The 15,331-nt window shown below is 40.1% G+C and overlaps 1 protein-coding gene across 2 annotated transcripts in view; it reads right to left on the reverse strand.

The window, feature by feature from the left end:
• Window positions 1-7,207: 7,207 nt before the first annotated feature.
• ELOVL6 (ELOVL fatty acid elongase 6) overlaps window positions 7,208-15,331 on the reverse strand; it is a 189,071-nt gene continuing 180,947 nt past the window's right edge. For both annotated transcript variants that reach the window (XM_077278959.1, XM_077278967.1), the window contains exon 4: window positions 7,208-9,573. In XM_077278959.1, coding sequence (XP_077135074.1) covers window positions 9,149-9,573 — 425 coding nt within the window. In that variant the 3' untranslated portion in view covers window positions 7,208-9,148. The remainder of the gene's footprint in view (window positions 9,574-15,331) is intronic.

The raw sequence follows: 15,331 nt of genomic DNA on the forward strand, positions 1-15,331 counted from the left end.
TATTTGCATGTTTATTATTAACATATGGTACAAGACTAACATGCGTTTTTTTTTCTTATACCTTTGTGTCTTTTTTCATCTCCTTCTGCCCTTCTGTGAATCCAGCTTCACATAGCTGAATGGGTGGTCTTATTGTTATTTGCTAAAACTACATTTCACCGCAGCACACTGCTTCTCCTCAGTGCTGCAGGATCCCCCCTCTGTTCTCTTGTGTGCCTCCTGATATAGAAATATCTCATCATGGGCAATTTGGATGATATGACAATTTACACATTTGCATGTAGTGACTGTGAACCCACTATTTGACCAATATTCATTACTATTTAAAACTTCCACATTTTGTTAGTGGTTCATGTGGATTTGAAGTGCTTGACAATGCTCTAGTCTGCATGCATTGCAAAGGTGAGCACAAAGTAGCTGAGATGTGACACACCATGGCTTTAACCCCTTCACACAGCAGTCCTTTTTAGTTTTTGCGTTTGTTTTTCGCTCCCCTTCTTCCCAGAGCCATAACTTTTTTATTTTTCCATCAATATGGCCATGTGAGGACTTGTTTTTTGCAGGACGAGTTGTACTTTTGAAAGACACCATTGGTTTTACCACATCGTGTACTCGAAAACAGGAAAAAAATTACAAGTATGGCCAAATAGCAAAAAGAGTGCAATTCCACAACTGTTTTTTGGATTTTTTTACCATATTCACCAAATGCTAAAACTAACCTTCCATTATGATTTTCCAGGTCACAAGTTCGCAGATACCAAAAATGTATAGATTGGTTTTTATATAGATGGTGAAAAAAAAGTTTTGTTTAAAAAAAAAAAAAAATTACGTAAATTTCCGAGACCTGTAGCACCTCCATTTTTCGTGATCTGGGGCAGGGTGAGGGCTTATTTTTTGCATTCCCAGCAGACTTTTTTTGAATGATACCATTTTGGTGTGGCTACGATCTTTTGATCACCCGTTATTGCATTTTAATGCGGTGAGCAAAAAAGTGTAATTCTGGCGTATTTACTTTTTTTTCCGCTACGTCATTTACCGATCGGATTATTTTTATAGTTTGATAGATTGGGTGATTCTGAACGTGGCAAATTGTTTTATTTTGAATGAGGCGAATGTGGGGTGATTTCAACTTTTACAGCTCTAGCAAAAATTAAGAGACCACTGCAAAATATTAAGTTTATCTGATTTTTCTCTTTATAGGTATATTTTTGAGTAAAATGTAAATTGTTCTTTTAGTCTACAAACTTCTGCCAACATGTCTCCGAGGTTCCAAGCAATAAATTTATTTATTTTTTTCTGAAAAGGAGAAATGGTCAAAATAAAAAAATCAAACAGTGCTTTCAGACTTCAAATAATGCAAAGAAAACAAGGTTATTGTCAGGACTCTTAACATTTTTTACCTTTTGTGCATTACTGCCCTTTTCCAAGATGGCGTCTTTGGTCTCATGTGCACTGTGTCTTCCTGCTATAAAACTCCACCCCAGCCTTCAGTCTGTGCTAGAGTATTCTGCCTTGCATCCAGCTCCTGACGTCTGATTACTCCCTGGCTATACACCTGCTCCTGTTAACCTGTGTGGTGATCCTGCTACTCTGCTCTGAGCTCCTGCTGCATACACAAGTTTCCAGTAATCCGCCTTCATCTGCTGCTCGTGTTTACTTCCATCTGCATTTGCTGGACATGTAAGCTGTTGCTGCTTTGCAATAACCTGAGACTATTAACCAGGCCTCCCTGGTTGAGCTAAGATATGATTTGAACTGCCTAATAAGCATATCTATCTGTGTCTGGACTAAGACAAGGATTTATTCGTGTCAAGTTTCCTCAAGAATAACTGTGCTTCATAGACTTTCTGCACTATTCCTCTGAAGTTTCCTATAGACTGCTAAGCTGCGTTTATTATTTGCACCAAGTGTTGTGGACTTGAGTTTCTCTCTGCACCTGTTTGAATCACCATGTGATAATATAGACTTTACCACTTATAAAACTGTGTCCTGTAGTTGTCTTGTTCCACGCAAAGAGTCTCCTGAGTTATCCCCTATAATTATTACAGTTATAATAATTTAGAAACAACAATACTAATGTTATAACTCAGGAAGAGATCAGAAATCAATATTTTGTGGAATAGCCATGTTTTTAATCACAGCTTTCATGCGTCTTGGCATGCTTTCCACCAGTCTTTCATACTGCTTCTGGTGCAAAAATGTAAGCAGTTCTTTGTTTGATTGCTTGTGACTATCCATCATCCTCTTGATTATATTCCAGAGGTTTTCAATGGGGTTCAGGTCTGGAGAATGGGCTGCTCATGACAGGGTTTTGATGTGGTGGTCTCTTAATTTTTGCCAGAGCTGTACATATTTTTCATTTTTTTTATATTTTTAAAAACATTATTTTACTTTTTGCATGCTTCAATAGTCTCCATGGGAGACTAGACACTGCAGTTGTCCAATCGCCTCTGTTACACACAGGCAATGATCAGATAGCCTGTGTGTAGCGGCTGTTGCAGGCACATGTCAGCTGTTCAAAATAGCTGACATACCCTGGGAAAGATGTGGGCTCAGCGCCGGAGTCCACATTAAAGGGAGGGACACGACATGTGCAGTACATGTATCTCGCATGTCGGGAACGGGTTAAGGGCTATGAGCTTGCCATGATAATGTCCAAGGATGTTTTATTGACAGGGCCATAGATGCATCTGCTTTTTATAAATTTTATGAGGTTATTAGGTGCTAATACTGCACATACAGTGGCATGTAAAAGTTTGGTCACCCCTGGTCAAAATAACTATTATTGTGAACAGTTAAGCAAGTTGAAGATTAAATGATCTCTAAAAGGGCTAAAGTTAAAGATGACACATTTCCTTTGTATTTCAGGCAAAAAATAGATGTTTTTACATTTTAAAAATTACAAAAAGGAAAATGGGCAGATGCAAAAGTTTAGGCACCGTTCCAGACTTGTGTGCTCAAATTACTTTGACCGAGGTTGCATATCTTATGTAGCCTGTTAGGGTTATGGCTTGTTTACTATCATCGTTAGGAAAGGCCAGGTGATGGAAATTTCTCAGCTTTATAAAAGCTAAGCCTCCTCTATTCTTGTGCCAAAAAACAGCAGTCATGGGTTTTTCTAAGCAGCTGGCTAGCACTCTGGAAATAAAAATGGTTTAGGCCCACAAAGCAGGAGAAGGCTATAAGAAGAGAGGAAAGAGTTTTCAAGTTCCCTTTTCTCAGTTCAAAATGTTACTAAGAAATGGCAGTTAACAGGAACAGTGGAGGTCAAGATAAGGTCTGGAAGACAAAGCAAAATTTCAGTGAAAGCTGCTAGTAGGATTGCTAGAGGCAAATAAGAATCCTCAGTTGACTACAAAAGACCTTCAGAAAGATTTAGCAGACTCTGGAGTTGTGGTACATTGTTCTACTGTTCAGAGACACCTGCACAAATATGGCACTCATGGAAGAGTCATAAGAAGAAAACCTCTCCTGCAGCCTCAATCAAAAATTCATTAGAAGTATGTAAAAGGACATGTAAACAATCCTGATGCATTTTGGAAACAAGTCCTGTGGACTGATGAGGTTACAATAGAACTATTTGGCCACAATGATTAAAGATGTGGAGAAAAAAGGGCGCAGAAATTCAGGAGAACATCTCACCAACCATTAAGCATGGGGGTGGATCAATCATGTTTTGGGGTTGTGTTGCAGCCAATTGAAGGTAGAATATTTCACAGGTAGAGGGAAGTATAGATTTAATGATATTTAAACAAATTCTTAATGCAAACATAACTTAATCTGTTAAAAAGCTGAAGTTTAAAAGAGGATGACTTCTATAAATGATCCTAAAATCACATTAAAATCAATAATAGACTACCTCAAAAGGCACAAGCTGAACGTTTTACAATGGCCCTCACAGTCCCCTCATCTGAACATCATTGAAAATCTGTGGCTAAACTTGAACTGGAAGAATTTTCCAAGGAAGAATAGATGAAAATCCCTCAAACAAGAATTGAAAGACTCTTGGCTGGTTACAAAAAGCATTTAAAAGCTGTGATATTTTTAAAAGGGGGGTATTTGGTGTAAAGTTCCTGCCGCTGCACAGGGGGAATCTCGAACCATGTCCGCTGCGGTCTCCCATTCTTCTCCAGCTGCAGTGGAACCTGCTCAGCGAAGTCGGTCCCAGCGCCTGGCTCAGACAGATACTGCACGTTTGGTTACTGCTGCCCTTCCAGGTTTAGCCACTATAACCAGTACTGTTCGGCGGCAAGCAGGCGCTCCTGGGACTAAGTCCTGCTTCTCTCCTTCTGATCATGCCCAAGGGAAGACCTCTCATTGGAGGTTGGGTCACACGCTCAGGTCCTGTAGCAGCTCCTATTGGTCCACTAGGAAGGTTCTGGAGAGCTACAACTACAAAAGGTTCACAGGACCGCACGGCCATGCGCTAGTATCATGTGTGTTTGGCTGTTGCCAGGGGATACTCTACCATTCAGTTCATATGTGGTGTGAGTCTGTTTAGCTTTGGGGCTGTACACTCAGGCAGGCAGCTAGCATCAGTGGGGGCAATTAGCCTTGGCTTAGCATCTGGTTCCTTCATGTGTGCGGTTAGCACAGAAGAGTTCCAGAGCAAGCACAACCCTAGTTAGGGTATTATTCCATGTGTACAGCTCGACTCTGTGAGGCAACATATCTCGCTTTCATTTCACACGGGGTGAAGTTTAACCCACGTGTGAGCTCAGTGTCCATCGCCATTACATTGCAGCAGGTATCTCTGCACGGTGGATCAATCCCTCTATTACTTGGTGCGTTCCGCTAGCCCTAACAGGGGGGACTAAGCACTAACCATGCATGGTGCCAAATCTATTGCACTAGCCCATTTTCCTTTTTGTCATTTTTAAAATGTAAAATATGAAAATATACATAAGTATTAAATAAGACTCCAACTACATTCATGCTTTTGTAATTATGTGGCTCATTGGCCTTTAGCCAATTACACTGTGTTCCAAATTATTATGCAAATTGGATTTAAGTGTCGTAAAGATTTAATTGTTTTGTTTTTCAAATAAACTCGTGGATGGTACTGTGTCTCAGGGCTCAATGGATCACTGAAATCAATCTGAAACACATGTGATAATTCGTTTTCCAGGTGATTCTAATTAAAGGAAAACTACTTAAAAATGATGTTCCACATTATTAAGCAGGTCACAGGTTTCAAGCAATATGGGAAATAAAAAGGATCTCTCTGTTGCTGAAAAGCATCAAATAGTGCAATGCCTTGGTCAAGGGATGAAAACAATAGATATTTCCCGAAAACTTAAGCGTGATCATCATACTGTGAAGAGATTTGTGGCTTAATCTGAGCACAGACATGTTCGTGCTGATAAAGGCAGAATGAGGAAGGTTTCTGCCAGGCAAGTTCATCGGATTAAGAGAGCAGCTGTTAAAAAGCCATTACAAACCAGCAAACAGATATTTGAAGCTGCTGGTGCCTCTGGAGTCCCTCAAACTTCAAGGTGTAGGATCCTTCAAAGGCTTGCTGTGGTGCATAAACCTACTATCCGGCCACCCCTAAACAGTGATCACAAGCAGCAATGGTTGCATTGGGCCCAGACATACATGAAGACTAATTTTCAAACAATCTTGTTTACTGATGAGTGTCGAGCAACTGTGGATGGTCCAGATGGATGGAGTAGTGGATGGTTGGTGGATGGCCACCATGTCCCAACAAGGCTGCGACGTCAGCAAGGAGTGGAGGAGTCATGTTTTGGGCTGGAATCATGGGGAAACAGCTGGTAGGGCCCTTTAAGGTTCCTGAAGGTGTGAAAATGACCTCTGCAAAGTATATAAAGTTTCTGACTAACAACTTTTTTCCATGGTATAAAAAGGGAGAAACGTGCCTTCAGGAACAAAATCATCTTCATGCGTGACAATGTACCATCTGATGCTGCAAATACCTATGAGTCATTAGCTGATATGGGCATAAAAGGAGATAAACTCATGGTGTGGCCACCATCTTCCCCTGACCCCAACCCTATAGAGAACCTTTGGAGTATCATCAAGCAAAAGATCTATGAGGGTGGGAGGCAGTTCACATCAAAACAGCAGCTCTGGGAGGCAATTCTGACTTCACGCAAAGAAATACAAGCAGAAACTCTCCAAACACTCACAAGTTCAATGGATGCAAGAATTGTGAAGGTGATATCAAAGAAGGGTTCCTATGTTAACATGTAACTTGGCCTGTTAGGATGTTTTGGAGTTAAATAGCTTTTTTGTTCGGTGAATGTGACCTCCTAATGCTGCAAATTCCACAAATGAGCATTTTCAGTTCTTTAAAACATATCAAATGTTTAGAAATTCTACTGTGCCTAATAATTTGGAACAGTGCATTTTGAGTTTTTATTCATTTTGGAGATTATACTGTTATCATTGGGAGGTTTCTCCAATAAAATTCGATGTATACTCTAACGGGTGATGACTTTCATTAAACTGACTGTCATTTGCACCGCCCATTTAGGAAAATCCGAGAAAAATATAATTTGCATAATAATTTGGAACATAGTGTATAGGTTTGTTTACTGTACATAGTTGGCCAGGTTCTGGTGGTTGGTCTCCTTAGCACCAAGCTGTAAATGATTTAAGATATAAGCTCTCACAGCAGGAGAATGACAGTCCATAGATAAAGCAAGTAAATTGTATGCTTACTTATTTTCATGTTAACTATAACCACTTAATAACAATAGAATAAATCTTTATTGCCATAGGAGGTTTGGAAGTCTGCAGTCATTGAGTTAGTAGAGCGATGGCAACTTTTATAAACCATGGACCTCAGCAGTCAACGATTCCGCTATATAAAGCCACATGGTCTGAATTCGAGGCGGAGGCATCCAATTACAGTACCATATTCGAATTCAGTGAGCTCTTTAGAATAAACCAATATTTCACAAATGTTACTATTAGAGGCCGGTTACACGGCTAGAGGCTGGATGTTATACACCTGTGGCAATGAGATTGAATAAAAATCTGAATTCGGTGATTAAGACGTGGGTCCTAATAAGTTATTCCATATAGTGCAGACAAAATGTTTTGTCTATTTAATGACCAGTGTGAACATGCGCCTATATACTTCATGCATACCAACTTATATTCCAGCTCATTTCTTGAGGTTTTTGTTCCATATAGTGTAGATCTACATTGTAGCTGTACAAAAACAGAGAAAAATTCTTAGTCAACATTTGGCAAACTTTATTTAGTTTAGATGCACTAAAGCAATAAAAAACTGGTTGCAAATGTGAACATGTCCTTTAATTGCTGGCTTCAAAAGTTCTGTAACAGGTAAACGAACACATTTATTAAGTAGAATCATGTCTGTTATTAGAAAAAAAACACTTCCAAATACTTTAACATAAATGTAAACTTTATTGTTTGTTACAATAGTGAACTGCAAGTTCTCCGCTTCATTCTGAGTAACCATTCAAACAAAATGCATGAAAACATTACGTCTTTTTTTTTAAAAATTTCCCCTACATGGGACACTAGATCGCCTCTGCCATGTCTACCAGGAAACTAATTATAAAAAAGCAGCATGGATGGCAGCACCATTAAAGCTAAATAAAAAAAATAAAAATCCCTTGTGTTGCACTTTTGCTGGAAATTAAAGATGCTTTTGAAGTAGCTAGGAAAGATGCTTCTATATACCACAGGGTAGTACAATGATGACTGCATGTTTCCTACAGGTTTGTCATTACCGTATAACTTACTGTAATCTGATGCATGATTGCCACCTCTAACCATTGTCTCTTCTAATTTGCTAATATATTAAACTATCTAATACAATTAAGACTACATTAAAACATTTAACATCAAGTTACATTAGGTGCTTCCTTGAAATACCAGGAAATTGTACACATATTTGGCTTCTCTGGACTTCATTATAACAGACAGAACACTTTATGATCTGAAGAATATGGCTTTACAACAACATGAGCTCTCAAGTTTCATACCCGGGTATAGTGGTACCCTTCGCATGTTGACCTGCTTCCAATGCACAAGGACATAGAAAAATACAGGAGACTGAAGGTAAGACAAGTTGTTTGGATTATGGTTTGAGATTGTTACAGGAGGATTGTTAATCCATTTTGAAGGTTTAATTAAAAAAACCATTAGGTTGTAGCAAAGACCCTTTGAGTTGTATTCTCTATGTTTACCAGAGGAGGACACTTTAATCTTTTCTGTACTGCTCGATAAGCATATACAAAAGCACAGTGTTACCGAACTCACGCACACAGCTCTGCAGTAGAAATCTGACCATTCAGAAAAATAGAAAAGATGACTGATTTTAGGCTTTAGGCTATACCTATGTATAAACCAGACTTTTATAATGTCCCGGAGACCAAAACATTTGAATGACCTTAGTAAATAGTATTTTCTATCCACCCATCCTATGAGATATTTGTTATTTTAGTCCACAGGTAGTTCCACAGAGACAGATGAAGATTTGATATGTGTACTCTCCATGACAGTTGTCATAAGGAGGAGCTGGACAAGTCCGATGTCAATCATGCTAGATACAAGATCTAGTGGATATGTACGAAAATTAAGGTCTAGTATTAATACTGTAGCAACCATCTTGGGCAAGTGGTTTGTTTGCATATTAAAAGAACCGCAGCTGGACATGACACACAACATTGGGCAAGCATCCTAAATGTTCAATTGTTTTTTTCTTCTAACTTGTCCACCTTATATCATTAAACCAATATATTAATCTCCTTAACCGAAAAAACAGGTTCTACTCTACTTCACACAGCCTTTTGCTCACCCTCACGTATTCTTGAAGTACATACCACTTTACGCGGATATCTTGTGTTGGGCAGTAGTAAAAACAGAGGTTTTAATGGAATTTAGTATTTCTCCCATGTGACCCGATTACTACAGAACGGTCTACGTCCCATGGCTCTTTGAAATACCAGTAGTGCAGTATGCACAGATCAGCTTCACTTTTGAGACAATTATTAAATATGTTTAATAAATTTTTGTCTGTAGGATCTAAGTGCTTGAGATATGGTTTTCTTTGTGCCTTTGAATTATTTTCTTACTCCAAATTCTGTTGTGTTTTTTTTCCTTTAATTTTCAATGACCCTGAGGTATGACTTGGCATTAGGTTCCACGGTTAATCAACCTTGGCAGCTTTTCTGGTTTTGGTGATATATGCTTCAAAGAAGAAGTGGCAGAAGAGCAAAAAGTAGCTGAGGTACATGATGGAGGACCACACAATGTTTTGTACATTGGATGGGCATTGTCCTAGCTGCATCCATGAGAAGACCAGATAATTCACCACACAGCCAATGATCATTTGAGTGATCTGAGATAACGTGATCAACATGGCAAATTTTCGGGATACCCTAAAGCCAGCTGCACGCAAGGCGTAGTAAGAATACATTACTGCGTGCACTCCATAGTTCATGGTCATAAACCAACCTCCACCAGCTACCATGTCCTTGTATGAGTACCACGAATAAAGTAATACTGTTATATGGTGATACCAGTGAAGAAAGATGAGCTTCTGTTTTCTAAGAATAATGAAAATAGTATCTCCTGAAAAAAATGAGAAAAGAAAGAAAATAGGGTGTTAGCATAAATATATATAGAAAAATCTATATGATTATAAGATACTATATGATTAAAGGCTAAGTTTTAACTACTTTCCTTTGGTGCTGGAGTACAACCCCTTTTGGACCATTGTTAGCACATATACATTATGAATGTAACAGAAATTAGAACTTGTGAAAACATTTGGGATGTATATGGAAAGACCAAAAAATATTTAGTAGAGGAGATTCTTTTTATCTGGAAATGCATTAATTACAATGGATAATAACTGATAATTAGTATTGGAAATGCATTGATCATAATGGCTAATAATTGATAACCGGTATTGGAAATGCATGGATCATAATGGACAAAAAGTGATAATTGACATTCTGCCAAAGAAAAATTGGAATGTACAGTAACCTCTTACTCTGTCTGCAACAGTCATCATTGTAATAAACGTTCTCATGTCACCAAACACCAATAGCTGTAACATCAATCATATTCCGTATTATTGACATACACATTAATAGGAACTGTCCATTGAGGATTATGTTGCAGTATATAGCTATCCTGTATATATTGTTCCTGTAATTGAGCTCTGCCTTATAAATGGGTTTGGCTTCAGTTCATATTGGAGTCATGACAACTATGCCAGATGCATTTTCAGATAGATACCAAGGATATTATCTTATGATAGAGTCTGTCAAGTTTCCATCAAGTTTCTGGTATTTTGACAGTAGTGATAGAAATAGAGACTTTGCTATTCTTGCCATTAAAATTACTGGAAGCTCTAGACAGAATGAACATAACACATATATGAACAGAGCCTTAAGATTGTGGTTTTGTAGTTAGGCTGGGGCTACCACTGCGAATTTGACCACAACGTCTGTCACATTACAAATATTTTATGGGTTTCACTGCTACAACCCCGGGCAAAAATTATGTAATCACCGGCCTTGGAGGATGTTTATTCAGTTGTTTAATTTTGTAGAAAAAAAAGCAGATCACAGACATGGCACAAAACTAAAGTCATTTCAAATGGCAACTTTCTGGCTTTAAGAAACACTAAAAGAAATCAAGAACAAAAAAATGTGGTAGTCTGTAAGGGTATGTTTCCACGGTCAGGAAACGCTGCTTGTTTGACGCTGCGCAGAGCTGCAGCGTCAAACAAGCAGCGTCCAGATGTTCCAGCATAGTGGAGGGGATTTTATGAAATCCCGTCTCCACTATGCGTGGTAACCCGCACGCGGCGGCCCTGCGACTCTGGACATGCTGCGCGTCTTTTCAGATCGCAGCATGTCCGTACACCTTGCGGGGACGCAGCGTCCCCGCAAGGCATATCACAGGGCCCTATGGGAGAGAGCGATCATCCCGGATGTGAAGAGTTAACACATCCGGCATGATCGCGTCCCAGAAAGGGGGCGGGGCTTAGCGCCGAGCGGCTTCACCGCTGCGGCGATACCGCCGGCCATCCTGACCGTGGAAACATACCCTTATGGTTACTTTTTTAAACCAAGCATAGGGGAAAAATTATGGAATCACTCAATTCTGATGAAAAAATTATGGAATCATGAAAAACAAACAACCAAAAAAACACTCCAGCACATCACTAGTATTTTGTTGCACCACCTCTGGCTTTTATAACAGCTTGCAGTCTCTGAGGCATGGACTTAATGAATGTCAAACAGTACTCTTCATCAATCTGGCTCCAACTTTCTCTGATTGCTGTTGCCAGATCAGCTTTGCAGGTTGGAGCCTTGTCATGGACCATTTTCTATAACTTCCATCAAAGATTTTCAATTGGATTGAGATCCGGACTATTTGCAGGACATGACATTGACCTTATGTGTCTTTTATCAAGTAATGTTTTCACAGTTTTTGCTCTATGGCAGGATGTATTATCATCTTGAAAAATGATTTAATTATCCCCAAACATCCTTTCATTTGATGGGATAAGAAGTATCCAAAACATTAACATAAACCTGTGCATTTATTGAAGATGTAATGACAGCCATCTCCCCAGTGCCTTTACCTGACATGCAGCCCCATATCATCAATGACTGTGGAAATTTGATTGTTCTCTTCAGGCAGTCCTCTTCATAAATCTCATTGGAACGGCACCAAGCTAAAGTTCCAGCATCATCACCTTGCCCAATGCAGATTCGTGATTCATCACTGAATATGACTTTCATCCAGTCATCCACAGTCCACGATTGCTTTTCCTTAGCCCATTGTAACCTTGTTTTTTTCTGTTTAGGTGTTAATGATGGCTTTCTTTTAGCTTTTCTGTATGTAAATCCCATTTCCTTTAGGCAGTTTCTTACAGTTCGGTCACAGGCGTTGACTCCAGTTTCCACCCATTCGTTCCTCATTTGTTTTGTTGCGCATTTCCTGTTTTGGAGACATATTGCTTTAAGTTTCAGGTCTTGACGCTTTGATGTCTTCCTTGGTCTGCCAGTATGTTTGAATTTAACAACCTTCCCATGATATTTGTATTAGGTCCAGATTTTAGACACAGCTGACTGTTAACATCCAACATCTTTTGCAACATTGCGTGATGATTTACCCTCTTTTAAGAGTTTGATAATCCTCTCCTTTGTTTCAATTGAAATCTCTCCTGTGGGAGCCATGATTCATGTCAGTGAACTTGGTGCAACAGCTCTCCAAGGTGTGATCACTCCTTTTTAGATGCAGACTAACGAGCAGATATAATTTGATGCAGGTGTTAGTTTTGGGAATGAAAAGTTACAGGGTGATTCCATAATTTTTTCCCTCACAATTGAGTGACTCCATAATTTTTACCCTATGCTTGGTTTAAAAAAGTAACCATTACTGACTACCACATTTTTTGTTCTTGATTTCTTTTAGTGTTTCTTAAAGCCAGAAAGTTGCCATTTGAAATGACTTTAGTTTTTTGCCATGTCAGTGATCTGCTTTTTTTCTACAAAATTAAAACAACTGAATGAACATCCTCCAAGCCCGGTGATTAAATAATTTTTGCAGGGGTTGTATAACGCAGAGCCATACAAGTGAATGGGGTTGCATATCGATCCTGAGGGTACTAAGACCTTGACAAGCAAGTTAAAAGAGGTCCAAATGCATTGGACTTTTTTGCGACTTGATTGTTGCAGTAAGATCGATGTTGCAATGTGACCCTTTTCACTTGTATGGCGCTGTAATGTAGTAGGCAACATATAGCAAACTTTGGTCATGCAACAGGTGTCCAAAGTTTTTGTGTAGTCCCAGCCTAACTCATGCAAATACTTTTCTCAGTATATCTGCTGGTAATTAGACTGATATCCTGTATCTTTAAAAATGTACCGTATAATAAATACATCACTATCCACACAGAAGGAGGGATTATCAGCAACATTCTTCTATATATGTGGGAAGCTCTAAATAATAATTAATATTCAAGCTAGAACTTAAATAGTTTTGTTAGCATTAACCCCTTTCTGACATTAGAAGTAGCCATATGTCCAGGTGGCCTGGTACTTACTGATCTGGAAGTATGGATACGTCCAGGCGATTTTGCACTCACAGACGCTGTACCACGCTCGATTGCAGCCGGTTGTCAGCTGAATTTGACAGCTGACAACTGGAGCTCCACACCAGGAGCGGTCCCGCACCAGCATTTCGGGAGCAGGCAGAGGGAAGAAAGCCCCTCTGCCCTTGGATCAGAGACATTGTGATGTCATCACAAGGTCCTGATCATTGCCATGGTGTCCTGATGTCGTCACGACGACATACGGATAACCAGGCACTAGGAAGTTAGTTACTGTATATTTCGCTTTGTAAGACGCACTTTATTTCCCCCAAATTTGGGGGGGAAATGGGGGTGCGTCTTACAAAGCAGATATACCGCTTAACGTTACAGGATGGGATGAGGGGGTGCCCACCACCGCTGCCATGGTTGTCCACTGCTGCCCAGGGTGATGGTGGAGTCTCCGAAGCTGTGGGGGGCTCTGCTGACATTTTGTGAAAGGCCAGAGCCCCCCGGCAGTTCGTTCATGCTTTCCTGTGCGACGGACTCTGGGAAAATGGCCACCGGAATCTCGGGTGATGAGATTTCAGCACTGAGATCTCTTCTCTCGAGATCTTGGTCCCAAGATCTCCATCTGTGCATGCGCCGCCTCACAGCGGCCATTTTCCTGAAGTCCACCGCTTAGGAAAGCATGGACGAACTGCCAGGGGTCTCTGGCCTTTCACAAAATGTCAGCAGAGCCCCCGCAGCATCGAAGACACCCTGGAGCACCGGAGATACCCTTGCAGCACCGAAGACACCCCTGCAGCACGGAAGCCCCCTGTAGCACAGGAGCCCCCTGCAGCACAGGACACCTGCACACCCCTCATCCCAGCCTGCAGCAATGCTCCACTTCTGCCTCCTCCAGCAGCGACCCTGATCCACCGCAGCCACAACCCCCGGTAAGCAATAAGATGCATGGATTATAAGAAGTCCCACCAATTTATTAAAAAAAAGTTTTTTTCCTATTTTTTTCCTCAAAATTTGGGCTGCGTCTTATAATGCAGAGCATCTTGCAAAGCAAAAAATACTGTATTTTGCAATAAAAAGCATCTTTTAGTGTGTGACGACAGCTAAACATAAAAACCCAATATAAATCTGGTATCGTTAATTGCACCTACCCATAGAATAAAGTTGCCTAATCACTTATAATTTACAAGGAACAGTGTAAGAAATAAATAAAACCAATTCTTCACATGCTGTTTATTTGTTTATTCTGCCTCCCAAAGATTTCAGTAAGGCTTGGCTCACATTTACCCTGCGCTCTACGCTGAGTGCTTACTCCGGAGTTTCCATGTAAATCTGTGAAATATGTGATTCATTCAGAACCCCAGTGGAAGATTCCCTATAATGAGGCAGATGGAGACACTGTGGACGCCGCCTGGCATATGATCCGGCGGTATTCATCAGGTCCATCATCTCTTAACAGAAATATACGGGACTTCCATGTAACTGGTAGTACAAAGACTCTGGAAAAACAAAATGTCTCCTTACCCTCCAAAAGATATTCAGCAAATTCTGCACTCCAAAATCCAAAAGCCCCTTCCCTTCTGAGTCTCAGTGTGCCTAACCACATATAGCATCCACATGTTTGGCATGTCTGTAGCATCTCCAGAAGCAAGAGCTGGGCATAACATACTGGTCACTATAAGGTACTGGTCACTACAACGGCAGTTTGCAATTTTCACTAAGCAACATTCACTGCTGCTGGTGTCTGGAAAACACCCATGGAGTCAAAACTGTCACTACACCTGTAGATAAATTCCCAAAGGGGTATAATTTAAAAAATGGGGTCACTTGAGGAAGGGATGCTGCTCTTCTAACACTTAGGGGCTCTGTATATGGAATCCACAAGCTAATCTAGGAAAATCTGCACTCAAGAAGGCAAATTGTGCTCCGTCCCTCCCCAGTCTTGACGTGTAGCTAAGCAGTACTGTGCAGCCACATATGGGGTATTGCCTCGTTCAGAAGAAATTGTGGGACATAATTTGGTGCTATTTTAACCCATTTCTTGGGTGAAAATGTAAAATCTGGAGCTAAAACAAAATTTTGGTGGTGACAATGTAATTATTTTTTCTTCACTGCACAATGGTATAAAATTCTGTGACACTCTCGTGGTGTCAATATAATCACTGCATCCATAGATACATTTGATGAGAGGTGTAGTTTGTAACATGGGGTCAGTTATGGTGGACTCTGCTGTGCTGGCACTTCAGGGGTTCTCACAGTGGGTCATGG

Source organism: Ranitomeya variabilis, chromosome 1 (assembly GCF_051348905.1).
Source record: "Ranitomeya variabilis isolate aRanVar5 chromosome 1, aRanVar5.hap1, whole genome shotgun sequence".
Taxonomy (NCBI): domain Eukaryota; kingdom Metazoa; phylum Chordata; class Amphibia; order Anura; family Dendrobatidae; genus Ranitomeya; species Ranitomeya variabilis.